The sequence below is a fragment of the Alosa sapidissima genome, chromosome 10 (assembly GCF_018492685.1).
Source record: "Alosa sapidissima isolate fAloSap1 chromosome 10, fAloSap1.pri, whole genome shotgun sequence".
Classification (NCBI taxonomy): Eukaryota; Metazoa; Chordata; class Actinopteri; order Clupeiformes; family Clupeidae; genus Alosa; species Alosa sapidissima.
In genome coordinates this window covers 36,409,453-36,437,134 of record NC_055966.1, presented here as the reverse complement: position 1 = coordinate 36,437,134, position 27,682 = coordinate 36,409,453, and the positions used below count along the sequence as shown (strand labels likewise).

The 27,682-nt window shown below is 40.4% G+C and overlaps 3 protein-coding genes across 4 annotated transcripts; 2 read left to right on the top strand and 1 right to left on the bottom strand.

Annotated features, from left to right (window-relative positions):
* Positions 1–317: 317 nt before the first annotated feature.
* LOC121720061 (THAP domain-containing protein 2-like) lies at positions 318–2,471 on the top strand. Its single transcript, XM_042105894.1, has 6 exons — positions 318–548; positions 1,059–1,251; positions 1,337–1,513; positions 1,546–1,768; positions 1,980–2,130; positions 2,226–2,471. The coding sequence occupies exons 1-6, from the start codon at positions 361–363 to the stop codon at positions 2,428–2,430; spliced, it is 1,137 nt and encodes a 378-aa protein (XP_041961828.1). The 5' UTR covers positions 318–360; the 3' UTR covers positions 2,431–2,471.
* Positions 2,472–10,365: 7,894 nt separating this feature from the next.
* Positions 10,366–14,901, bottom strand: zgc:174935 (uncharacterized protein LOC796019 homolog). 2 transcript variants are annotated; one of them, XM_042108200.1, is made up of 6 exons: positions 14,250–14,901; positions 13,509–13,563; positions 13,025–13,139; positions 12,231–12,255; positions 12,099–12,179; positions 10,366–10,488 (listed from the first exon to the last, which is right to left on the bottom strand). In XM_042108200.1, the coding sequence occupies exons 1-5, from the start codon at positions 14,544–14,546 to the stop codon at positions 12,105–12,107; spliced, it is 567 nt and encodes a 188-aa protein (XP_041964134.1). In that variant the 5' UTR covers positions 14,547–14,901; the 3' UTR covers positions 10,366–10,488; positions 12,099–12,104. The 2 variants fall into 2 exon arrangements, with proteins under 2 accessions (XP_041964134.1, XP_041964133.1); XM_042108199.1 differs by having other exon boundaries at positions 12,099–12,255; positions 14,250–14,889.
* Positions 14,902–17,527: 2,626 nt separating this feature from the next.
* Positions 17,528–21,289, top strand: si:dkey-87o1.2 (uncharacterized protein LOC796684 homolog). The gene is made up of 4 exons (XM_042108202.1): positions 17,528–18,066; positions 19,446–19,500; positions 19,708–19,825; positions 20,956–21,289. The coding sequence occupies exons 1-4, from the start codon at positions 17,770–17,772 to the stop codon at positions 20,972–20,974; spliced, it is 489 nt and encodes a 162-aa protein (XP_041964136.1). The 5' UTR covers positions 17,528–17,769; the 3' UTR covers positions 20,975–21,289.
* The last annotated feature ends 6,393 nt before the right edge of the window (positions 21,290–27,682 follow it).

The following is a 27,682-nucleotide window of genomic DNA, read 5'->3' as shown; positions in this document are numbered from 1 at the left end:
CTGCACTCTCACTTAATATACAAGTGTGATACGGCCAACAAAATGGATCTTCTTCTTTGGTGTGCAAATAACATATTGTTAATGGTCGTTCTAAATTACGTAGGACAATGGGAAATTCAACCAAGCAGTGGAATAATTTTAATTACTATTTCTGCTGTTATTGAATGTGTGTGTGTGTTGTATGCTACTGTGACCTTGAATTTCCCCTAGGGATCAATAAAGTATATCTATCTATCACTCGTGGACGAGCACCCTCATGTGGAACCACAGGAGGAACTGCAACCAGTTCAGAAACCGGAAGTTTTCTGAGAGTGGCAATAGAGCTGCACAGTCCCGCCCATAGATATATATACTGACTAGATGTCGCCTTGGGCTTCGAAGCATACGTCAACACCGCCGCCATCTTGGAGCGGGGATCTGAAGCGCCAAATTAGTTTTCCCGCATTGGAATCAGCTCTGAAGATGCCGGACTTTTGTGCTTCATATGGATGTTCGAACGAAAGAAATGAAAAAAAAAAAAAAAAACAGCAAGGGATAACATTTCACAGGTGAGGATGTGTTTTATGATGTTGAATGTTACGAAAGTATATTTCTGTTTACGAAATTATATCTCTAGGTTCAGTCCTTTGTCGACGACCGCATGTAAGTTCATCCATGCTAGTTGCTACCCACGCTAGTGTAAGTTGGTTTTGCCAGTTACGAAACCAACAATGAACAGAATGTATTTATATTAATGTAATATGATTGCAAGATGGTGAAGAATTGCCTAAAGTTTGTGTCAGTGTTAGTTTGTGAAGTAATGTTAGGGTCGTTCACACCAAGAACGATAACTATTTTTTTTTTAAAAATCGTTGTTGTGAGTGACGACGTTCACACATAAACTATAGTGCTAACAATATGATGAACGATATCGTTGAGGGTGAACAATATTGATGTTGTTATCGATATAGTTATTGTTATCGTCCTCCCTGGTGAACAGCCCTTCACTCTGCTCTCACGTGATTATGTCCCTTGAAGTACAAAAATGCTATGGACTGTTGAATTTGTTTTGTTTGTAGATTCCCAAAGGATAAACAGAGACGTCAGTCATGGGCAATAGCACTCAGGAGAGAGGGGTTTGAGCCAAAAGACCGCACTGTACTGTGCAGCTGTCATTTTCGGCCTGAAGATTTTGACAAGAGTGGACAGACTGTCCGGTTACGACAAGGAGCGATCCCATCCATTTTTAAGTTTCCTGATCGTCTTTCAAAAGTTTGTTACAGCATTTGTTTTAATCACAACATTCTGTAATTGATTACATGTTCCTGTAAGTTCAAACAATTTCCCTTTTCTGTAGCAGCCTAGTTCATCAAGGTTAACCAGAACGTCAAACAAGGCAACTGAGTCTCCACAGCCATGGTCCAACACGCCTGTCAGGGGATTTGTAGGACCAGACCTCATTCATCAGTTAATCTCTGTAAGTGAAGTGATTTATCCCCATTGGATGCTTGGTGGATGTAACAGTGACATTTTTAAAAGTTAGGAGACAGGATTGAAGTTACTTAGTTGCGAAATATTTTTCAGGATCATCAGTATGCCCTTGACCCAGTGAAAGCAAAAGAGAAGTTGATTGTGTATCAAGAGAACGTGGAGAAGTTACGACGGGACTTGAGAAATGCGAAGGACAGGGAAAGGAGACAAAAGAAGACAGTGAGCTCCTTGTTGGAGGATTTAAAAAAGAACAAGATGTTAACAGAGGAACTGGAGCAAAAGCTGGATTTCTACTTTGGTTGGTTGACTCTCTCTCTTTGCATGTATAATTTTGTAGTAGTATGTCTCATCTCACCCATTTTGATTGCTGTTTCATTATTTTTCTTGATTACCTACCTGAGAGATGTTTTTCAATTGGTTGTAGAAAAAAATGCATCTGAACAAGTTGTCTCTAAATCAATCTGAAATATGTCTCTGTGAAACTAGAAATATTTCACTGATCCTTCCAGACCTTCCAGTTGAACTGTTCAGGCATGACCGTGCCTTCACTCCTGCTCAACAAGAATTTGCTTTAACCTTGCATTTACATGGGCCTAAAGCCTACATTTATCTGAAGGAAACCATGAAGATACCTCTTCCACATCCTCACACTCTTCTAAAGTAAACATAATATTTTCTACAATTTCACATGTCAGAAATAGATGAAACTGATATGTCAATATGTATTCTGTTGTTTATTGCTTTACCTGTAACAGATGGTTGCAGACTGTGGATGCCAAGCCTGGGTTAAACACATCGCTTCTAGATATGTTACAGAGACGGAAAAACGAAGACCCTGTTCGGTATGGTCAAGTGTGTCTGGTTTTGGATGGCATGTCCATAAGGAGACAAGTGCAGTACGACTCACACAAACAGACAATGGTTGGTTTTGTGGATCTCGGCACTGGGATAGATGAGTAAGGTAGTGTTGTTGCAGTGTTACTAAACACTTAGGTTAACGATTCTTAAAACTCTCATACTGTAATCAGTTAAGGAACTGTAGTAATATGGAATGTTTGTTTTCATACCGGAAGATGCTTTTACACTGGATACTTTCACACTGGATGCTTTTAGACAATGGCTATCCTCTCCTATATACTGTAATCTAACAAGCTGTAGTAATATGGAATGTTAATTTTCACACTGGATGCTTTCAGAGAATGTTAAACTGTCTTATACAGTGGGCATCGCTTTCAAATGGCCACTTCAGTCGCGCATTACGAGGCGTGAAGCTGCGTGAAGCTTTAGTACCATTTTCAGCCACTGTGCGTCGCTCTGCCACTGTGCGTCGCTCTGCCACTCTGTCAGTAGCCTGACTGCCGCCCCTTCTGAAAAAGCAGGAGGCTACCTTTAAACGTAGGCTAATTGTTACCGAGAGGAATCCCAGCCTACGAATTCAATAACAAAATAAATCGTAATTAAACATTGCCTCGATTAAGGCTACTTGGGTATGGCTTAAGGCTTGACTACACGGTGGTAGCGAAAATCGAAATCTGCTTTTGATAGCCTACCGGTGCCGCTCTACAAAACGAAAAAATATCTTAATTTGCTGTCTATGTTATTGTCAGTGTTGGGGGTAACGCAACTACGCAAATCAAAACAGTGTCTTAATTTGCCCTACTTCTTGACTGCAATGTAGTTAATTGACTGCTTGACATGTCATTTTTATTTTTCTGTACAATAAACAAATACATCTGCTTTATGCCGCAGAATTACATTCATGTTTGGCTGACTGCAGACGCGCCACTTCCCTCCCCATATTCCAAGATTAAGATAGTAGCCTATACAAAAAGCACTTCATACGGTCATAAAAAAATAGTTAAAACGAATAGCTATTTGCAATATGACAAAACACTGGTCCTCATTTTGCGAATGCGAGGACGATATGAGCCTGTTGCATTTAGTTAGATGTCTGAGTCACGCATAATGTTTGAAAACCACTGGCTCGTAATCACAATAATTTAACACACGACAGTTGGATAGCCTACTTCATCATGTCCCCATGCCTACATTTTTGTGAGTAGCATAGAGATCGTTAAAAACAATAAAGTATGGCTCTCCATTTGGGACATCGAAAACTTATATTTTTAATAGACTACCGTCGAAGATGCTGACTTGCAAAAGCCTCGGGATAACACGTTATCTCCACTATCATCAGTCATGCCCCTTGATCAAAGTGGGGAATGAAATAAAAGTTTGAGAACCACTGGCTTAACAAGTTACCTGCAGTCCAGAACACAGAATCTGTTGCAATATTCTGATGATCGGCAATGATATCGGCAAATGTTTGTTTTCCAAAGTAAGAATTTCACTTCACCATGCACCTTCGACAATGAATAGCTCATTACACTAGTTACTGTTAAACGTAGGCCTACCTGGTATCATTACAAACATTATTCTGTGTCCTAAAACTGGCATATTTTATGGCATTGTGTCATGTAAGTTCGTTGCAAAATCTAGAGAAATGTGTGAGGTGGTCAGCGGGGGACAATTGAGACACACATTGGATTGTATTATTACTTGAACATTCCACACTATCCACAGCTGTGGTAGGCCTATCAGGGGCAGGAGGATCACTGTTAGCGCAGGCTTTATATAAAATTCTTCAACAGAAGGCCTCGAATGTTGTCTTGTTTGTGGAGCGCTTTGCTTCGCTTCTGTAATCTCGGCTTCATTGAAAATGAGGGCTTCCCTCAATGACCCTCCGAGAATAAATAAAGGTTGAATGAATGAATGAATGAATGAATGAATGCAGGCTTGCCCAAAATAAAGGCCTGTGGTTTGCGCAGCTTTGCATCCCTTTTATGAATGCAAAATTGTTCCCTCGCGATTGGAAGCTCCTGTTGCGCATAGGCTACGCATTTCAAAACATCGCAACGTAAAATGCCACAAAAAAGCTGTTTATGAATAGGTGTTAGTGAGTTAGGAGTCCTCTCGACCTAAGCTGTCCCAGACTTAGGTGCTACTTTTAGGTCTAAAATGCTTCGTGAATTACTTTTTGTGAAAAAATTAGGAGTCCTAAAGTTAGGAGTGACACGCCCATTATTTTTAGGAGTTGCTCCTAAATTCGCCAGTTAGGAGCTACTTTTAGCCTTTAAATTCTTTGTGAATACGGCCCCTGAATAAAAAGGCTTAGCCTAAATGAATCAAGGCAAAACAAATAGCCTAGTAGCCTAATGAAACATACGGATTGATGTAGTATCTTTGTAAAATTATTAAATTATTCTGTTACTATGCCTACGTTTGCAAAAGAGAACATTTTAATTTGATTCACAATAATGTTAAATTTAATTTACATGTTGACAATGATTAGCCTAGTTTTGGTTGTTGTTGGCGGTGTTATTGCATGTTATTTATGCCTACAATGCAAAATTGCTTCCTCGCGATTGGAAGCTCCTGTAGCTGCATAGGATTTCAAAACACGGCAAAATGCCGCAGGTTTGTGAATAGGTCTGTGAGTAAGGAGTCCTCTTGACTTCTTTTAAGCTGTCAGAGGTGGGAAGGTGTGATTTGTTGGGGGCAGGGCCGGATTAACTGGGCACAAATGTCTGATGGCCCCCCTTCCCCCCAGCCAATGTGAATCGGGTGGTTAGTTAATAGGCCTATCGTGAAGATTTTTCCTGCCATCTAAGGCACGAGCGCATCTGTGAGGCCAAGCCTCACCAAGTAGCTCGTTTGTTTACAACTAACATTCCATTTAATTAAACTGCTTTATAGGCTATGCCGAAATAGTTTTCAACATTTTGAATATTAGTGTTGGGTGAATTGAAATGTTCTCAAAGTAGCCTTATGGCTGAAAGCTGCTTGGGACACCCCCCCGTCAAGCAATATAACCATACAAACGCGCTTCCTGCACTCATTGTTTCAAAAGGAGTAATTTTGGCTTTGTCAGAACTGAAGAGCTGTGGACGGCACGGCACGGTATGCCCAATGAAAATAAATTAACGCAACACAACACAGACCCCGCTTCTCTCGCATCAGTCACTGACATGAACGAAACACAGAACCTGCTTCTCTCACGGCAGTCACTGACAGTAACCTAGAATAAATGCATGGGGGAAAACACTTCCCCATGACAAAAAGACATCGTAAAACACTGAAAGTTAATATTTTGTCACAACATACATCTGTCCTTTGTCAAATGTATTATGTTCCAAGTAGCCTATGCGTAATTCTGCTTCATAAAGTTGAACAAATACATTTGCTTATTTCACAGAAAAATATAAATAGCCAGTTAGGGTCTACAGTGCAGAGTTGGTAAGTTATGGTAGGCCAACTTGCAGTGAACATACAAACAGGGGAAATTATTTCTCTTGTAGCTGAGTAGCCTCAGGTGCGCACGTAGACATAAGGCCGAACATGCAAGCGCCAATGAATCGTGCTCTGACGACAATCACGCCGTTAAACTTAAATAGGTTAACATCACTCTAAGTTCGCCTTCAAGCAAGGAAAACGATGATTTGAAGACATCTGTTTCGTTGGAAGGGCAAGGGGTAGCAACAGGACAACACAGAGACAGGCCCGATGGCAGGGCTGTTATGAGAGTATTAAAATATGGGATGTTCTACGGGAAAACATTAAAACGGCAAGACAGCGGGGGAAAGTTAAAATACGTGATAAACACGGAAAAAGTTGGCATGCATTGTTTCGGTCCCCGTGCACAGGGATTATTTGTCATATTATTAATCACATATGATAATTTGTGAAATTGTGCAAACAGGCGCAACACATTTGAAAAGGAAGGCCTGGTAGCATGCAAGCTCACGGGAAAGATTGATTTAATAACGTTATCACAGTGTGTGGCTGTGGCGCGGGCGGAAGACAGCGACAATTGGCAGGGGAGGGTCATGTCTTTTTTAACAATTCTGTCGGAGGGTCATTGAACAATTTCTAGCAGGCAAGAGAGGGTCATGCAACTTCTAACTGAAACACTCAAAATTCCTCTGGTGGCCCCTTCAATAAATAACGAACAGTCCCTAGATTGCTGCTGGGCTATATGTCTTGGTTCATGTCTGTTAACAACTCATTGCCGTCAAACGCATAGCCTATCTCGCGGCTGCATCCATTACAAACAAACATGCAATGTGAACGTCTGGGATTGGGGAGAGCACTAAATGCTCTACTGAATAAGCACAAAGTCAAACCTTTAAATGAAAAACACTCTTTAATAATAAAAAAAATAAATAAACCGCTAATGAAGTAAACTTGTGACCATCAAAAATCGTTTATCGCCTGTAACTCCGTGATAACAGGACATAACAGGAAGGCATTTGGCTGAGCAACGGAGGTTAATATGCTCTATATTTTGTCCAAATGATGTCTGTGTATCATCGTTGCACTCTGAGAAAACCAGAATGTTTAATTTGTCCTGCGTTTCTTCTACGGCTGCAAACGGGATTCACTCGCAGTTAACCAAATATTTCTTCATTAGGGCAGGGCAGGCATATTTCTGGCTATTAAATTATTTCTAAACCAGTCTGCTAAAGTCTGTAGTGAAGTCTGTGTAGGGTTTTCCAGGCTCCATTTCTTTTTACGAGACACCCTGCTCACTTGAGCCATCTACCGGTTGTTTGGGTTGTTGTAGCGTCTCACTGGAAAAATACAAATTAAAGTCGCGTGATCCCACGTGCGGACCGCGAGTGAAGCTGGCCAAGTCGAAGCACTGCCCACTGTATACTGTAATCAGTTAAGGAGCTGTAGTAATGTGGAATGTTTGTTTTCACACCGGAAGATGCTTTCACACTGGATGCTTTCAGAGAATTGTTAAACTGTCTTATATACTGTAATCATTTAAGAAGCTGTAGTAATATGGAATGTTTTACACTGGATGCTTTCACACTGAATGATTTCATACTGTAATGTGTCTTTATACTAAAACGTGTCTCGATACTGAATGGTTCTTGCATCTTTTTATCCAGCACCTACTTTTGGATATGCTCACGTTTGTTTTGTTTAGCCCAATATAACGATTTTACACTGGGTCACATAGTATTGCAGGCTTGCTGATGTAGGCTACAAAACAAACCAGTTCAATTAAAATGTTTAAATGAACATTTATTTCCAAGTATGGATATTTACACCATTGTAGCCATTTTGAATGCAGTAGGCTAGGCCAAGGTAAGTAACGATAGTTCATGTTAAGTTTACTTAAGTGGAAGAATAACCTACGAGTAGGCATTACTTTTTGAAGTAGATTATAGGCCTATTAATAATAAAATCTTCAATTTTCTCTGGACTCGATCTTAAATACATGTCTGTCAGTTGGAACAAACCAAAAGACGAAGAAAATGTTTGAGATTTGGACGATTTATGGTGATTTAGATTTTCTTAAGATCTTTCCTAGATTGACGACAATGCATTAAAGGGGGTTGGAACCCTGCGGCAAGATGGCGTCTCTATTGACGCATTCGTTCCAATGAGAAGCAGTAGTCAAGGCGACATCTAGTCAGTATATATATCCAGGCGCGCGGGAACCTATTTTTGACCAGGGGTGCTGAATAACAAAAATGGATGTCCGACGATTTCTCCCCCCCTGGACATGTTTCGGATTTTGACTGCTAAATACATCATTTTAGTGCGGTGTGCGGGTGATAGAGAGAAGTTTTAGGGATCAATAAAGTATATCTATCTATCTATCTATCTACGTCCTGGGCAGCCACAAATTCCAATGTTCCGCGACAGCACTCCGACTCCACTGCACCCACCCTAACCCCACAGAAGCGCACTTGACATCATTAAGCCTAAAGTGTTTATGCTTTGAGCGCGCTACAATTCAGACTAGAAATGATGCCGTGCCAGTTGCAGTGGCAAGCACGATTGGTTCACGAGGCGGTGGCGCTACGAACCACTCAGGTGATTCTTTCAGAGAATGAAGCAGTTTCTGCTTCGGACGTCATATGTCACGTGATTTTTTCCGTAGTAAAGCAACCTTCGGAGCAGTGGTTCAAATGGAATTGTAGTTACTGGTTTGAAGCACGTATCGAAGCTTCAGTGTCAGACTGCCATCACTACTTTGCAGGCCCGTCGCTAGAAGGCAAGCAAACCAAGCAATTGCTTGGGGCCCCGAGCTAGCCAGGGGCCCCATGAAGACAACGACTGGTTAAAAATAAAATGCAACGACAAACTGTGAGCGCCCCTTTGATAGTCAATGCAGTAAAGTGCAACGACACTGTTACCGGCAATACCGGGATCCCACTCAAGGGGGCCCCTCTCAGTAGTCGCTGACAGCAGCCAGCCAGCCAGGTTTGTGGTCTCTGCTGCTGCCGCGAAAATATAAAACCTCGGCAGTCATAATGAAGCGGAGTTATGCGGCCGGAAGCCAGAAGAGAAAGGAAGAGGATGACAAGAAAAAACAAGATAGTGGTAAGTGATAAATTACACTGGATAAAATAGCTCTACTTGTCTTGTACAAATGGTGTAATGTCGCAGCAGGAAGGCTAGCCTAGCAAAAAATGTTTATGTTAACTACCTGCCTGACGGCCCATGCTGCTTGTAACAAACTACAACAGTTAGCGCAACTTTTTTTTCTCGAACGGACGGAATATGGTTACATACTGTAATATGTTTATTAACGGGATAAGGAAGACGCAGATCTGTTCCAGAATCACTGTTTATCGTATTTAATGACATAACATTGCTATAGCTTTGTAATAGGTTTTGATGAAAGTGGCATAGCTTCTCTGCTATACTAACTATTCGACTATTCGTGATAATCTATTTACCAAATGGGGGTTAGTCTGTTAGACAGGTGCGTCTGTCTAATTCTCAAACAACAGAATGCTTAACTGCTATTTTAAGCTACAAGTAGGCCTAGGTCAATGTAACATTAGCTTGGGATGTTTTTACAGTAAGCATTGGTAGTTGTGAAAGCAGCTGCATCCCTTCTAAATATCAAAATATGGAAATGCTAACATATCTTTTCTTTCTCCCTCAAGGTGCTTTGCTTAAATTTCTCAGCCCTCAGGCTCTTCCTAAGGATACCTCCACTGATGAAGATGGCCTGAAAGGTTAATCTTATGTGTGTGTGTGTGCTTGTATTTATGTTGGATTTTTAAATTGCTATACAACCTGCACTCTTTATAGTTTGAACAATGCATCCTTTTTCTGCATAAGATGGCAGTGTTTTATTTTCTGTTTTATTAGAACTGAAAAATGTTAATGTGAGTGTGTGTGTGTGTGTTTAAGTATGTTGGATTTAGTTATTGTGCACTTTTTTACATTTATATTGTATTTTATGGTACGGTGGTGTTTTTGCAAATGTTCAAATGTTCAAAACTAATGCACAGTATATATATGCAAAATCCTGACAGCGAACCCGATGCAAAGCTAAAACGAGAAAAAAACAACTTCATACATGATGTCTTTTTAAATCAATGTGTTGACCTTTACCGTTTCATGGCTTCTGCTGAGAAACTAGTTCGCCACACACACTGAACTTGAATCAAGCATTCTTCAGAACGCAGCTGATCAACCCGTCTACTTCACTTTTAATGAAATCCACTAGGCCTAGTAAATGGAATACACTACTTGCGGCGTGATATTCGGAAAGATGTGAAGCACAAAACCCGTCGTCAGTGTCAGCGGCCTGTTATAGCCTAGGCTACATAACAATGGCCTGTGTTATAATACAGAAATATAGCCTACCTCTCACCGACAGACCCCCCCCCCCCCCCCCCCCCCCCTAAAAAAAACTCAGCGGATCTATACGAATTGCGTGGGTCTCATTTTCAAGTCGAAAAAAAATCCGGAATTCTGTTTAAAAACGAAAGAATCACACCCCTGATGTATCAACTTCTTTTGTTCATTTCCCTCAATCCTGACAGCAGCCACAAAAAAAACACACAAAAAAACATCCTCTTTCATATTCGAAGAAGTCCTCTTCAAGTCTATTACATTCAAGTCTGTACATTGTTAAATCCATTATCATTAGCTTCAGAATCAGCTTGTCCCATGTTTCATTGTCCTGTCTCTGCTCTTCACCTACAAAGAGAGATGGAGGAAAATGAGCACCATAGTAACACTTATCACATGAGTACTAGTAACACATAGTAGCCTAGCTGCCATAACTTATCACATGAGCGCTAGTAACACATAGTATGCTGCTATAACTTATTCCGCCTATGAATGTAACGTGGTGCTTTACAGTTTTTACTACAAATCTACTCTTAACTTTTTACTGTAGTACAAAATGATAATACTTCATGTTGGGTCATTCCACGTCAATTCAACCAGGGCCTACGCACTTAGGTCTCAAAAAAATCTGAAAAAATTACCAGGTGTACCTATGTTACCCAGAAGACACACTGTAAAATTACTTTTAAGTAAGATCAATACTTTCCAAGATACAGCCAGTTTTACGGGGGGAGGGGGGTGTCGATTTTGTTCGCCCTCTTTTTTTTGTCAAAGTTCACAAGCCCATAGCGCAAGAACTAAACCATGTAGGAGGCATGCTTTTCATGCTGGTACATAAATAGGAATAGTATGTAGCAAAATTGTCACGTTTGGTCTGGATGATCCTGCATGGTATTTTTTCAGAATTTTTTGAGACCTAAGGGCGTGGGCCCTGGTTGAATTGACGTGGAATGGCCCTCTTCTAACTTTTAGGATGTCCTAATACTCCATTCCAACCTCCCATTGCTAACAGCAGTTTACAATTGGCTGACTGCGCACACCATAGAGAGTATTATATATATATAGTTCTATATATACAGTCTATATATATATAGATATATATATATATATATAATATTATATTATATATTATTATATAGTTCTATACAGTCTATGGCGCACACACAAAATCACAGAGGTACAGGACTGGAATAGTCATTTTTTGGCTGATGGTATAAATTGGTATGGCAATAGTTATGGCAATTTATAACATACAGTATATGTCTCATACTCTCTGTGCATGCACCACTGAGGTAGCTCCTGCTTTACATATGAAACAAGCACATAAACATGCTTGATGCCACTTCATGAATCCTTAGATGTAGAGAGCAGATTTTACAGAATAGTTATGTTTAAAATCAGAATCAGAATTGAATTTGTCGTTGAGCAAGTTCAACTAGATTAAAAAGCTCTGTGATTTAAAGTGCATTTGCAACATAAAAAGGACATACAGCAAGGCTTGAGGTTGATGCATGGATTTACACATGGAAGCTAAAGTGCCTAATCACCTCAGGTGTGTGAAAAACAGAATAAATAAGGTAGGTGCTAAAACAATAGACAAGTAGTCAGATATAAATATCAATAAATATAAATATTGGAAGTAATTAAAATAATTAAAAAATAAAGTAGGTTTTTACATCTTATTTTACACGCATTTTACCTTGAAACCACTGTGGTGTACATTAGCACAGCAAGAAAATAATTACCAGGATATAGTGTCTTTAGAGGTTTGTGTGTGTGTGTGTGTGTGTGTGTGCGTGTGTGTGTGTAGACACTTGCCCATGGTTATACTGTGAGAGGTGGACAAGCTGGACATTCAAGTTAGCCTATCCCTTGACAACTATTCAAGCAGAGACCTCCACACCTAGGATACACCTGGGCTGAGACTCTCTTTGTCACTTCAGGGGCAATACACTTACTCATCTTCACTTGGGTGCTTCTGGGGCTGCCTTCTCTGTGTCGCCAGCTTTTGGTTCCTCTTGCTTTGGTTCAGCTGCTGCCTTCCCTGTGTCACCAGCTTTTGGTTCCTCTTGCTTTGGTTCAGCTGCTGCCTCAGCTGGTATCCCACAGAGTTTCCTATAGGGGTGCCACAGTGTTACGGGGTCACTGATTAACAAGCTAATCCCAAAGGATCATCTAAGTTTATGGAAGAACATTTGTTACTGATGATGTCCCTAAACTCTTAACTGCTAATGTGTGCAACAATCTCTTGAAATAAGCTAGCTGTCCTCAATAAAAATAGACTTTCAGAGAAAAACTCTCAGGCTCTCTGGTGACTAGTATCTGGGGAGGTATTACATGCATGCATGCGTTTAAATTATATGTATTCAACATAGAATTTCACCCCCCCCTCTCCAAAAAAAAACAAAACTTTTTTTAACTATATTGCATTACTTGACATTTAAAGTTGTTTAGCAGGTTTTATCCAGTGTCTTGTTTAACCAATTTGCACCTTGTTACTAGTTGAGCTGCAAGACCTCAACAAATGTCATCATGTCATGCCTCTAAGGCCATCAGCCATGCCTTGGCAAGTCTCCCTGCCTTCCCTTTATTTTGATTTGATTTGATTTGAACACATAAGTGAGTTTGGAACACTGGAGTAGGTTAATGGTCCTAAACGTAAAGCTACTTTTACAGAGCTTGAAGCTAATACAGTTAGAGACACTGTTAACAGAAATGACTCGTCTATAGTCTATTAAAACTGTTACCTCATTGGGTAACTTAAATTACCACACTTCAATACAATCTGTAAAAGATTTCCCAACAAGATTATATATTAGGAGAAAATCCAGATCCAAACTGAAAAACACAAGTCATACAGTGTTATGAGCATAGGCCCACTTACCTTCCATCTTCAGAGGTCTTCATAATGTAACTGCAGACTTTACTCCTCTTGCTAGCCTCTTCTTTTAAAGAGGCTATGGTTTTGGACCATTCCTCTTTCTCTTTCTCAAACTGCTCTGAGATTGAATGAAAAAGATACATGAGGTTGATAAATGATTTAACAATGTGTAAAAAAGTGTGTACATGAAAAAAACACATGCATGGTTTATATAAGTAGACACAGCAAAAATCATTTAATTTAATGTAGGCTATTTTAGATGACATTCATCCCCTTCTCTTAAATAAACACTATACGTTCACATCTACAATGACAGTTCTCTGCCACAAGATGTCACTCTCAAGTCACCTATAACTAACAGTAGTTCTCTGGGAGAGAGGACACTGCGATCCACTCCTGTTGAAACTAATAGGCTACACTACTGGTTTTTCTACATCACATCAAAAGAAATTATACTAATTTAGCTAGCTTGTGATTTCAGACTTACTGCTTGCGATGTCTTTTTCAGCCTCTAGTGCACCGAGTGTATGAGCTGCTTGCTTCTGTTGAAACAAAAGGATGAAAGAAGGAATCGGTATCACTGAAGAAACACAACCAAACTGTTTGAATACAAACTGTATTCAAAATCAATAGGAAGTAGAGGTTGGCAAATATTTATACAGCCTCTGAAAGGTAGGCCTACTGCTATGTTGGGGAGTTAGGAGCAGAAAATCTAGCACAAGACTTGATATTTTATACTGATCATGTTACTGTTACACTACTCTATCTCAATTTCAAAATAGGCCCCATTAAGCAAGAAGAGAGAAGAGTGCATGTGGTTATAAGAGTTCAATCAACAACTACTTTGTCCCGCACACCAGAAAATCAAAGCCCCAGAAATGCTTTGAGAAAATGCTCATGCTCACCAGGAAGTTTCTCATGTTGCCTATGTTACCTTCAGGCCAGAAAAGTTGAACTTGTTCCAATACATCATGTATTTTCCCTGACATAATGTATTTTATTTCCCAGTTAAAATAATTAATTAATAATTAAAACCAATTTCTCATATTTTCCCACCACCAGTTAAATACTTCCCTGTAGCCTACTCACCCATCATGCACCCATAACCAACTCATTTTCCGGTCTGTAGCTCTGTTAACTGTTCCCCGATATCTCGCCACCTGCTTCCCTACTTTTCACCCGCTCTGCACCCCAAATACAACCCAACCCCTCTTTCCCCGTCTCTTACCGCCTCTTCATAGCACTGTTCTTTCTCTTCATCTAGATTTTTTGCCTCGGTCTGCAGGGCCATACGTTTTTCTCTCTGCTCCACTAGTTCTTTCTTCATTTCACCAAGCTGGCTTTCTGCTTTGGTCACCGCCTCCAGGTTTTCAGCTAAGACATCTCTGGTCACTGTTGTCTTGATTTCCTCAAAGTTGGTCTGTTTGGCCAGATTTGTCTCCTGCTTTCTTCTGTTGTGTATCATGACAGTCAAGGACACACTTAGTGTCAGCAGCAGAGTAATGCAAATACCTGCGTAATTCATGGCACTGAAACAAAAGGCTGTAAACCTTTGTAAACCTGTAAACCAGGCTACTCTTTCACTCGTGTGGGACTCGGGCGACCGCGGCTAATTTTAAATTATAGGCTACAATTTGCGTCATTCAAGTTGAAAGCTGAATCGCTTACGCTAAGAAACCGTGTGACAGGTGTGTCGTCCTGTCTTCGCCGAAGTAAATCACCACGCTGCCATCTGAATGCTACCAGTATCCGCGTATTGCCTATTCTCTGTCCTGAAAATTATGTCGCCTTGTCGTGCTGTAGGCCTAATGTGTGTGTGTGTCGAAGTGACGCACCCAGCAACTGACAGGCGTTCCGAGAGAGCTATCGGAGGTGTGACCTTCATGTGGGCCTACCTACCTGAGCCTTTCACCAATAGTGGCACTCTGCACACGAAGAACCTGCATCTCTTATTCAAGACAACACTTTTTAATAGACCAATAGTCTAATAATTCTCGCTACTTTCACAGTGGCATTGCAGTCGCCTGTTTACACAGGTAGGAGTAGCCTAGGCCTACATTTAGCCTAGGCTACTTGATTACTAGACTACTTAGGCTAAGTATGATTTTTGAGTAGCTGTACTTTACTTGAGTATTAATATTTTTGGAAACTTGTGACTTTTACTCCACTACATTTGAAATACAAATAGCCTACTATACGTTTCACTCCACAACATTTCAAATACATTATTAATTAAGTAAATGAATTGCAGGGTTGCCAACTTTGGGTGTTTGGCTGGAGTGAGATTTTGTGAAGTCATAGTGCGTGTGCATTACATTTTTCCCTTAACCTAATTTTAAAAATGTCTGTCCCCTGACTTTTTTGCTATGTACAGTATAATCCCTGATTTATGTTAAAAAAAAAAAAAAAAACCTAATAGAATGGAAAAGTTTCTTCAAAATGTACAATTAAATTATTGATTGCACTTGAAAACAAGACCAGTGTTTTAACCCCGTGGCATGGAAGGATTATGGGCCACTGGGCCCCTGGGCACAGACATGAAAAGGGCCCCCCTGCCCACCGGAAAAAGGTAGTAGCTCAGTAGAAAAAAATGAAAAATAACCCCTTAAATGATGACTTCTGGTGAGTTTTGTGGAAGGAAATGGACAGATTGAGACTTATGAATGTGTGTATGAGTGTACGTATGTATCAGGGATGGAAATAGCCTAAAATATTTTTTTCCACCTACCATTGTGGCTGGTGGATTCCAAAGTCTACCAGCTACTAGAGATACAGTATGAACATTTGATGAAAAATCATGAACAAAATTATCATAATTGGTATTATTGCAATATGATTAAAATGTGCTGACTTTTTTTCTAAACCTACCATCAATGTTGGACAGAACGCATAATTGGCCTGCCCTTCATGCCCAGTAGCAACAAATCTAAAGGTCAACAGAACAGCTATAGTGTCATAAAAGTGGTGTGGCTCCTTTAAGACCCAATCCACTGGTGTGAGTTCTGAAGCCATCCAACTTTATCTAACTCTACATCATCTGATTTTAATATTATGTCTAGGCTATATTTAACATTTAACGTTTATTTTCTATTTGGCCTGTTATGTAATTATGCATTGACCAATATAAGCACACTTTTTTAAGACACTTAAATACATGCATGCTTAGCATTTTGTGAAAACAAATCATCATGGCTACATCGACAAACTCTTAGCCATGAGCTGTATATCCTCTGATTTTAATATTTACACATATGTAGGTATTTAAGCACAGCTCAGTTTAAGACACTTAAAGCCCAAAATTGGAGACCATATAGAAATTTGCTACCATTTCAAAACCGGATTACTCTGGAACAGCTTATTGTACAGGGGATTGCATGACACCTTTGTGTTCGGTAAGGTCTGCTGTTTATTCTGGTTTACGGTTTGTCATGTGTGGAACGAAAAGTTTGTGAGATATTCCTTCTATATGAATTGAAATGAGCGCAGAGCTATAGTAGCCTAATATGATTATTTCTTGAAAGTTAATTTTCTCGCGAACCGTTTATCGCAGCAAATAGCGTCTATAGCACCTTATAAAAGATGAGAAAAAGTTATTTAATGTGATGTCTGTGAGGCTACTTAGCGAGTAGTTCCTAGAGTGGTTGAGTGGTTGAAGTAGCACGTCAATAGATGACGGACAAGTGGCTTATTCAAATTGAGTGGAGCTAGGCGGAGCGAAATTCATCTGGCGAGAGTCAGGTTAGGACCTAGGGATCAGAGCCTCTGACAACCGAATGACAACTGTATTTGAATACCACGTAGACCTACAGGTCTGTCCTGTTGAACAGCATCAGTGGAATAAATAGCCAAGGGCAAATTCCCATTTGTTATAACTAACAGACTTGGCATAGATTGAACATTTTACAATATGGATAATACACCAAACATTTCCCCCATATTTCCACTTTTCAGAAGTCGATGAGCTGGTAACAGCTCCAGCACAATAATAGGCCTACTAATAGGGGTTCACAAAACCTCACCAAAGAGAACAACTGAAAACAGGTCTGTGTATCAGAACATTTAATGTTTTCTTCTTTTCTTCAGACATCTGATATCATGGCTCCTCAGCTTTATCTGGTGTCCTCGTCTGAAAATGCATAAACATTTTCAGTAGATACAACAGAGTAACATGATGCTTACACACTGATGAAGCAGTATTAATGATCTGATGTATGAATGATATATGACAAAATTAGTAGCCTACTTTAGAAAAACTATTTTGTTAATGTACTTTACCTATGTCAGAAGAATTTGAAGGACCTGAATGCTTTTTATACCCTTGAACTATAGGGCTAGTTTAACCATTAAAGCTTTAAAGGAGCAGCATGTGTATGGCAACTTATTACAAAGACGTGTGTGAGTGTGTGTGTGTGTACACTGTGGGTTGGGTGTTAGTGTTGGCACAGAAATGAGGAAGTAGGCTAAACTTTGCTCACCTGTTCAGCAGGTGGAACAGGCTCATTAGATGGGTTTGTAGAGGGAGAGGAGGCCAGCCAAAGCAGAGACAGCAGAAGCAGAGAAAGGAGGTCTTACTATGAACCAGCGGTGAAAAAGACAGTACAGAGTGTGTGTGTGAGAGAGAGAGAGAGAGAGAGAGAGCGCTGACAATCAAATCTTACAGCCAAACTTTTTTATTACTTCTAGACTCAGTATCTCCGGCCTCTCTGAGGGTTCCACACACTCTCTCTCTCTCCCTACGTGGTTTGACCATGAGGGCTATTTCAGCTCTGCTTTTTCTCGCCGTGGCTCTGCTGCTCGTCATGGCCTACCAGGCGGCCAGGCAGGAGCTGGGAATCCGCACCCTCATGACCCGCCTGAACAGGGCCAAGAAGATCGTGCAGTTCAACGAAAAGGAGATCGTGGCCACCAAGGTAAAGCTTGATGCCCTCAACAACAGGATCGAATCACTGAAGACGAATGGAGCAGACATGAAGACACAAATAATGGAGGCACAGAAGAGCAAGGAGGACGGCGAAAAAAATCTGCAGACCTGCATGCAAGTGAAGGTACCTAGATAAACAATCCACAGATGCATGCATGCATGTCCGCACACATAATATAACCTACCAACCATACCTGTTTAATAATTGTAATAATTAGCAATAATAAAGTACAATTATTTAGAGATAAAACACCCTTCGTTCATAGCCTAAATGTACTTTATACTGTACGCTATTCTGAACTCTTACTGGTGCATTAAGTTGTCATTAATGTGGCATTAGACTCTTACTGGTGCATTAAGTTGTCATTAATGTGGCATTAATTATGACCTGAGGAAATCTAGAGTTCTACCAGAGGATCTACCAGCAGTCACAAGTCAGAGAGTGATATTGTGATTATTATTATCATTTGGTGTCAACTTGACCCTGTGATGTTCCCAAGACATAACAAGACACTTGGACTGACTTTTCTAGACACTGAGATACCCTATCACCTCCTATCATGGTTTTCACCATCATGGTTCTGACCACATTTACCATACACATTTATTTAGATCATCTCTGCATTTAGCTATCAGGCTTGCATTCGATGTAAAAATCCAAAAAGTCTGGAAATTAATGCAAAACACATAGTGTTTTATACGTAGCACATTGTCCAATAATTTTGTAACATAATGTGATAAATTAATTCTGGCAAAACCATTTCCATGATTTAAATGAGTTAGTTATTTAAGCAGTTTTTGAAAATTGGGTTTTAATTGGAGATTTGTATACAATGGTGTTCCCTATTTTTTAGAGTATGGATGAAATTTCACCTGGGCATGGGAAGGGAGGCCTGCCCAGAGGCAGAGCCAAATATGTTCTAGAATGTCAGGTTGAGAGACCTTTGCAGGTCCTCCGGTTACAATAGCACATGCAGTCAAGCTTATCAGCAGTTATTCATCAATGCAACTTGGTCAACATTGCACTTCCTCCCCCCTCTGGTCTATCATTTTACCTCTTTGTGAATCTCTTCTTTGTGACATGCATCTCTATATAAACTGTAATCTCCACTCTTAAAGGTTGTATCAGCGATTTCAGGCTCAAAAAAGCCCCAAACATGAATGATCACATTCATCTAATCTTTCCTAACGAGCCTAGTAAGCAGGCCGTCAAAAAAAATGTGTCTCTGTAGGCAGCCTAGGCTCTGAGATCAGATCTGCACACAAAAACAATTGCTACTAACAAGTGTTGCCAACCACTCAAAGGCAAAATAAAGTGTTCCAACCAATAACCGTCGAGATGCGCATTCAGGAGAGTTTGAATTGCATGGGAGAGAGGGGTAGGGAGTAGCGAGCTAGCTCTCTGTGTTGTTTGAACGTCAACAGAAGTGACGTTACCCTGCCATCGCTGATACAACCTTTAAGTCATATTAATGTAAATAAAATTCTCTGTTTGTGTTATAGGATGGTAATCTTAACAAGAAAAAAGAAATGACTGACCTCTTGGATAAAATGAAAGGTAACCAGGATCTTTTCCATTCATGTAATACCTCTCAATTTACTGTGAGGTTTTAGAGTTTCACTTATCACATCTTTCACCCCCCCCCCCCCCCCCCCCTCTGTTTCTCTCTCTCTTTCTCTCTGTTTCTCTCTCTCTTTCTCTCTGTTTCTCTCTCTCTCTGCATTTTACACCAGCACAAATCCTTTTTTGTTGCCCTCTCTGTAGCGGCGCAGGAGGCAGAGGGAGCTAGAGCTCAGGAGGAGGTGCAGAAGCTGAAGCAGCAGATCCTGCACAGAGACACGGCCGTCTGCGCCTTTCTGGACACGGCACTTGAAGAGGGGAAGTAAGGATGCAGCATTGCAATTTAATACTGTAACATAAACATAATAATGTTTACATAATAATGTAATATAATAATGTTTACATAATACTGTAATATAATAATGTTTACATAATAATGTAACATAAACATAATAATGTTTACTAAGATGTAAGTAAGGATGCAGCATTGCAATTTAATAATGTAATATAATAATGTAATATAATGTTTACATAATAATGTAATATAATAATGTTTACATAATAATGTAATATAATAATGTTTACATAATAATGTAACATAACATAATAATGTAACATAGCATAATAATGTAACATAATGTTTACATAATAATGTAACATAAACATAATAATGTTTACTAAGATGTAAGTAAGGATGCAGCATTGCAATTTTGTGTAACTCAGACTGGTGTGTGTGTGTGTGTGTGTGAGAGAGGAGTTTTCCTGTAAATGTCATAGACAGGACCTAGTTGTAAAAGCCTCAATCGTAATAGCTGTGGCCTCCTCAGACAGTATAACTTATTAAAGGGACACGAGGCAAGCCTGAGACAATATAACTTCTATTAAAGGGACACGAGGCAAGCCTGAGTGCTTTTCCTCTACAAAGCTCCCCCTAGCGTCTGTATGTGTCGATACGTGTGTGAGCCCTCGCTCGGTCCGAAGCTCTTTTCCTTTTCTTTGCATCTTCCGTCAAGGGTTTTCGCTGCTTCTTTGCCGGCTCTGCCATTATACACACATTTGCAACAATCACTAGCGGGGTTTCGTTAGCCTGCCTCTGTGCTGGGGATGCAGGATGTAAACTGATCCTGCTTTTCGCAATGTCTGACACTTTGTGAGACTGAAGGTCGCGGGTAGGATACACCGAACTTGCAAGCAGGATATTCTTCCTACAGGCAGTAGGGGCGGGCGAGAGAGTCTTCATTCGCCCTTTAATGAGTCATTTAACCATTATACCGACTTACGAAGATGATTAATTAACACAAAAACGTTGCCTGGTGTCCCTTTAAATCAGTAACAGTTGTGGTCAAAAAGGGAGCAGATGAATCAGCAAAGATATAGCACTCTTGTGTGTGTGTGTGTGTGTTGGCACATAATAATGTTTACTAAGATGTCTACTTTCGTTTCTTTTTTCAGGAAATTGTGTGGAGTGTAGCAGTCACTCTACAAGGCTGTTTAATTCACCCACCATAACCACACACACACACACACACACCATAACCACATAAACACACACACACACCATAACCACACACACACACACACCATAACCACACAATAACACACACACACACACACACCATAACCACACAAACCATAACCACACAAACACACACACCATTATATCCACCATAACCACACACACACACACACCATAACCACACAAACACACACACCATAACCACACAAACACACACAATTATATAGTCTAGTATTTTTATTTAGGAGAATAAAAAATACCTGGAATTAATCATCTCTGTGTCATTTTTTTTCAATGTCTAGAGTCTAGAGTTCATCATTGCTTTTTATTAGAGACTTACTCTTCTGAAGCTCTGATGCTTACTGTGGCAAAATATAAAACATTAAGTGCTTTAATGCTTTGTAAGATAATATCATGTTTCACACTTGATGAATATGACAGCACATCAGTGATAAATGATTAACTGGATCTTTTCATTAGATTGTTATTATGTGATAGCCTGGAGATTCCAGACCCTGGTCATCTAGAAAGATTAAGGGTCTGGCCACGAATAATGTAATGGCCCAACTCGAGGGGCGGCACCTAGCGTGCATTTGAAAATCTCACGGCACGACATGGAAGATCTAGCTTGTGGAGTATCATAACCAGTTTACTTAAGATCGAAGGCAATATACTGTATGAAGGTTTGCATGTCAAGTTTGGGAATTTGCAAGCATTTTGGAAAAATCAATACACTTCTCTGTGTAATCTGCCATTATGAATATGTGCCACTTTGAAAAAAGTGTCTGCTAAACATCAGTCAACTTTAACTTGGCAGAGTAGCCTTTAGGTGTCACTGACTCTGAGAAATCCATAGGATAAGATAATATGCAGGTAGAAATGAAATATGAATGCAACAAAATATCCTGTTCAATAGGGTTTTTATTGACTTTATTTAACTACTCAATAGGACTACATAATAATAAAATAATAATAATAAGTTTATTTTATATAGTGCCTTTCTCAAACCCAAGGTTGCTTAACATAGTAGAAGGAAAGCATACAGACAGACAAACAATAACAAAACAATTACAATAGCAATACAACGAGACAAGCTATTTGTATGGAGCTATGTGTTGGGTGTGGAGGAGAAGCTATGTGTGTGAAGCTATGTGTATGGAGCTATGTGTTGGGTGTAGAGGAGAAGCTATGTGTATGAAGTTATGTGTATGGAGCTATGTGTATGAAGCTATGTGTATGGAGCTATGTGTTGGGTGTGGAGGAGAAGCTATGTGTATGGAGCTATGTGTGTGAAGCTATGTGTATGGAGCTATGTGTATGGAGCTATGTGTTGGGTGTAGAGGAGAAGCTATGTGTATGAAGTTATGTGTATGGAGCTATGTGTATGAAGCTATGTGTATGGAGCTGTGTGTATGAAGCTATGTGTATGGCGCTATGTGTTGCGTGTAGAGGAGAAGCTATGTGTATGAAGTTATGTGTATGGAGCTATGTGTATGGAGCTATGTGTATGAAGCTATGTGTATGGAGCTATGTGTATGAAGCTATGTGTATGGCGCTATGTGTTGCGTGTAGAGGAGAAGCTATGTGTATGAAGTTATGTGTATGGAGCTATGTGTATGAAGCTATGTGTATGGCGCTATGTGTTGCGTGTAGAGGAGAAGCTATATGTATGGAGCTATGTGTTAGGTGTAGAGGAGAAGTGATCACATATCCATTCATCCATGATCACAGACCATAGTGTCTTGCATTTTTATCAAGCAGGAATCGAGGACATCTTACATTCCTTCCTGCAGTCATTTTGCATATGCACTACTCCTCGGGGGGAGGGAGTGGACTTGTTGTCAGTTAACAAATATTACAGACGGATACACATTTTATTGATCATACAATAAAACACCATAAAAGTATCAATGTTCAAACATTGTGGCTCTTCCTAGCCTAAGAAGTCTATGTCCATGAAATGTTTTTGTCTTTGCTTGAGCAGTGAACAACTCAAAGAATCTGGATTCATATCAAGTAGAGAATAATGTAAGGGCTCACACATACTGTATGTGTGCAGGGGTGGAGAGTAACTAAGTAGATTTACTTGATCACTGTACTTAAGTATGACTTTTGAGTATCTGTACTTTACTTGTGAAACATGTGACTTTTACTCCACTACATTTGAAAGACAAATACTGTCCTTTTGACTCCACTACATTTGAAATATGAGCATGAAGTACTGTACTCATTACTTTTAACCCCATTTGATTCTTTAAATGCAATAATGCAATAGACCATCTTGAAGTTCATTTTTTCAATAGTTCAATTTGAACTTGGCTGAATTGGCTGTGGTAATGATGGTGACAACAGATTCTTCATCAGAACATCCTCCATGTAGCCTGGAGAACCCGGGAGAACCCGGATGAACCTGTTAGCAGGTTACCAGGCTATCCTCCATGTAGCCTGGAGAACCCGGGAGAACCCAGATGAACCTGTTAGCAATTGAGATTTGAGAAGTGGTCTGGTGTTAGGCTATCCCATGATCATTGCAAAATTGGAATGAAATTAATCACCTGACATTCACCACATACAGTAGCTAGATCTTTAGCCTACATTATTAAACAATAAATAGTCTACTCATAATTGAGTTATCTGGTTTTGTATTCGGCAAAAGATTTGTGAATGGAATGAATAATGATTTAAATTATATTATTGCATCCATTTGAACAGTTGCAAAGTTATGAAAATAGGTTAAATGTTTTTTGTTGGATGTAAGGAACTAAAGGTCTCTTTGACCGACCAAAGGATGTGTACCCTATTAATGACCAAATAAACATATCAATACATTAAAGGAGAATTCCGGTGTGATATTGACCTAAAGTGTATTGAAACATGATACCGAGTGTGAACGTATGTCTCATAGCCCATCTCGGCTTGTCCCCTGCACTCCAAAATCTGGCGCTAGTTAGCCGATGCTACCAACAGCTTTTTCAATATTGGTGCTTCGGCATCGGGCTAGTATGATAAGGGATCAGATTCCAAAAATAATTCAGTGGAAATGCATGGATTCCAGTTTCTTCCAGTAGCAGCAACTGGAATCCATAACTTTCCACTGAATTATTTTTGGAATCTGATCCCTTATCATACCTGTTCATTCTTACTCGTTGCTCGACTTATCATGACTAAATTCAAGATGGCTGCAAACGCTAAACTTCGTGAAGATACTGTCTGTATAAATCGTCTTGTAAGTAAACTACCAGTGCTTTTTCAAAGTTCTCAATGTCTCGTTTTAAATGTCAGGGCCCTCGGAAGTCTACCAATGAAGTGTGGAGATACATTGAGCCTCGTAAATGGGTGTAAAACAGTGATTTATTTGCATGGCTAGCCCGATGCCGAAGCACCAATATTGAAAAAGCTGTTGGTAGCATCGGCTAACTAGCGCCAGATTTTGGAGTGCAGGGGACAAGCCGAGATGGGCTATGAGACATACGTTCACACTCGGTATCATGTTTCAATACAGTTTAGGTCAATATCATACCGGAATTCTCCTTTAATGATGATCTGAATGGTGTTTAACATTGGTGTGATAGATTGTTTATATGGTTCATGTTTATTTTTTCTTTGTTGTTTTACGGCTATAATTGCGAAAGAGTAGTAGTATAGGCCTACATGTGTAACATAGTTTAAAAGTCTTGAAATTTGTTGAGTAATCAGTGAGTAGCCATGTCCCCACCAAATAAGCGTGATAGAGATGACAGTGGGTGCAATGATATTGAACCGCCTGATAAACGTACCAAAGATGATCAGACAGATTGTGTTAACACTATACATACAATGGATGATCGGCTTGGAAGGAAAATCGCTAGAGTTTTACAGAATCCCAACCCTGACAACCCTATTATCAAGAGCATGAAACAGAATTTGGACGCATATAACAGGAGCCTCTTAGTCTCCAATAATCCACAGTCAACCACTAGTCAGACTTCAACACATGACTCTATTGGCAATGACAATTCTGACATGCATTCAACTAATATTGCACATACACCAACCCTTTCAGATAATGCCCAAGATGAGACCTTACTGCAGACAATCACTAGACAGAGTTCAGTAGATGACTACATTGACAATCCTGACATGCATGTAGCTTATGTTGTGGATGTAGCAAACTCCACAGACATCTCTCACATTCCAGATCCTATAGACATCTCACACGTTCCAGCTCCTACAACTATTTCACATATGACAGTTCCCACAGTCATTTTACAAGATAACCCCCCAGTATGTGTGGATGCGATACCTGGTAGTTACGGTGTGCAAACGGGGGGTGGTGCTAATGTTGTTCATGACATGAGTCCTACAGCTATTTCGTATGATGAGCCCCCGGTAAGTGTAGAGGTGATGCCTAGCAGATCTGATGAGCACCCCCATGGTGACGGTGATGTTGATCATGACAGGTCTCATGATTATGATTTAGATAGTGCTACCGTAGAACGTTTAGTGAGAGATGGAGGTGTTGTTGGTGATTACACGGTTGTACCACGTCGTCGCCATAACTCTTTAACGCTAAACAGAACAATGAATTTCAGGGGCTTGCGTGATACTGACATGGCCATATACGTAGAACACGTGTACGGTACATTGAATGATATTGTGATTTTGTCAAGGATATTAGGTGGTGCGAATGCTGTGATAGACATATTGTGTTGAGGGGTGATGGTCTTACTGGCGATGTACATGCTAAATTGAGCCATGAAGATGGCTATGTTCTGGATCGGTTGATTGAGGCATGAAGATGGCTATGCTCTGGATCGGTTGATTGAGCCATGAAGATGGCTATGCTCTGGATCGGTTGATTGAGGCATGAAGATGGCTATGCTCTGGATCGGTGGATTGAGGCATGAAGATGGCTATGCTCTGGATCGCTAAATTGAGGCATGAAGATGGCTATGCTCTGGATCGGTTGATTGAGGCATGAAGATGGCTATGCTCTGGATCGGTGGATTGAGGCATGAAGATGGCTATGCTCTGGATCGCTAAATTGAGCCATGAAGATGGCTATGCTCTGGATCGGTTGATTGAGGCATGAAGATGGCTATGCTCTGGATCGGTGGATTGAGCCATGAAGATGGCTATGCTCTGGATCGGTGGATTGAGCCATGAAGATGGCTATGCTCTGGATCGGTGGATTGAGCCATGAAGATGGCTATGCTCTGGATCGGTGGATTGAGCCATGAAGATGGCTATGCTCTGGATCGGTGGATTGAGCCATGAAGATGGCTATGCTCTGGATCGGTGGATTGAGGCATGAAGATGGCTATGCTCTGGATCGCTAAATTGAGCCATGAAGATGGCTATGCTCTGGATCGGTTGATTGAGCCATGAAGATGGCTATGCTCTGGATCGCTAAATTGAGCCATGAAGATGGCTATGCTCTGGATCGGTTGATTGAGGCATGAAGATGGCTATGCTCTGGATCGCTTGATTGAGCCATGAAGATGGCTATGCTCTGGATCGGTGGATTGAGGCTATTGAAAATGTGTTCCAGAGTAACACGATGCTCTTGACCGATCAGAGTCAGGATCTCACAGTGTCTATAGCCCGTGATAGAAGCGGTGGTGGATACAAAAAGCTAAAGGAATTGGCTCATGATGAGTAACCTGACAATAGCCAGATGAATGTCGTTCCGCCTAGCTTCACTCACATCCATCTGGGACCTCTTCCATTGAGAGTGATTTCTGCAACCGACTTTATGGTTCAGCCAATCAGGACGCAGGGCGGGAGTTTCATAGATGTGACATAGCGTAGAAGCGACTGTGAGACTGTTATCAGTGTCACGGGTTGGCTTCGATGTGAGTGGTTGAAGTAGCACGTCAATAGATGACGGACAAGTGGCTTATTCAATCATATGCAAGCATTTTTTGATTAGGCCCAGCCTTCTGAAGCAACACTTCAATGGATCGGTTCCAGATGGATGAGTGGAGCTAGGCGGAGCGAAATTCATCTGGCTATTGTCAGGTTACATGATGAGGTTATCAAGAAGAAAAAAATGTGTCTGTTCACACCGGTTAATGACTCAAACAAAGCATGCTTAGCCATTTGTCTGGCTGATTATTTGTACCCTGACGCTACAGCCAATAGAAAACTGGAACTGGGCTCTGAAATACATGAGCGTGCGGGGTTCATGCCTCAGCAGCAAATAGGATTTGGTGATGTGGCTGTGTTTGAGAAGATGTGTGATGTTAAAATCGTGGTCTTCTACAGAACAGCCCGGCATGAGTTGTTGAAGTATCAGTCTAGCGAGACACCTAACCCAAAAACAGTTTTTCTGTACCTCCATGACGGCCATTACCACAGGATTTTGAAACCCAACACATTCCTTCGGGAAATCATACTTTTGCGAATTTTGCTACCTTGGCTATAGTAATAGGCGTGATCATACATGTAAATACAGCTGTGATGTGTGCAATGATGTGGATTGCCACAGACATACGGGCCCGTTGGTATTTTGCAAAGATTGTTCACGATACTGTAAATCCACTTACTGTTATTCCAGACATAAACAGCGCATAGCTGGTTCGGGCACAAGCAAATTGGCTGCTCCGTGTGATGCCACCAAGTACTGCAAAAAGTGCAACAGACGCTATCATGTCACCAAAAAGAAAAAGGATACAAGGATAC

Coding starts and splice junctions, on each gene's coding strand:
- si:dkey-87o1.2 (XM_042108202.1), top strand. CDS start 17,770: ATGAGGGCTATTTCAGCTCTGCTTTTTCTCGCCGTGGCTCTGCTGCTC. Junction 18,067..19,445: donor AGACCTGCATGCAAGTGAAG/GTACCTAGATAA, acceptor TTTGTGTTATAG/GATGGTAATCTTAACAAGAA. Junction 19,501..19,707: donor CCTCTTGGATAAAATGAAAG/GTAACCAGGATC, acceptor CCCTCTCTGTAG/CGGCGCAGGAGGCAGAGGGA.
- LOC121720061 (XM_042105894.1), top strand. CDS start 361: ATGTCGCCTTGGGCTTCGAAGCATACGTCAACACCGCCGCCATCTTGG. Junction 1,769..1,979: donor AAAGCTGGATTTCTACTTTG/GTTGGTTGACTC, acceptor TGATCCTTCCAG/ACCTTCCAGTTGAACTGTTC. Junction 2,131..2,225: donor CATCCTCACACTCTTCTAAA/GTAAACATAATA, acceptor TACCTGTAACAG/ATGGTTGCAGACTGTGGATG.
- zgc:174935 (XM_042108199.1), bottom strand. CDS start 14,546: ATGAATTACGCAGGTATTTGCATTACTCTGCTGCTGACACTAAGTGTG. Junction 13,140..13,508: donor TGAAAAAGACATCGCAAGCA/GTAAGTCTGAAA, acceptor ATTCAATCTCAG/AGCAGTTTGAGAAAGAGAAA. Junction 12,256..13,024: donor AAGACCTCTGAAGATGGAAG/GTAAGTGGGCCT, acceptor GCACCCCTATAG/GAAACTCTGTGGGATACCAG.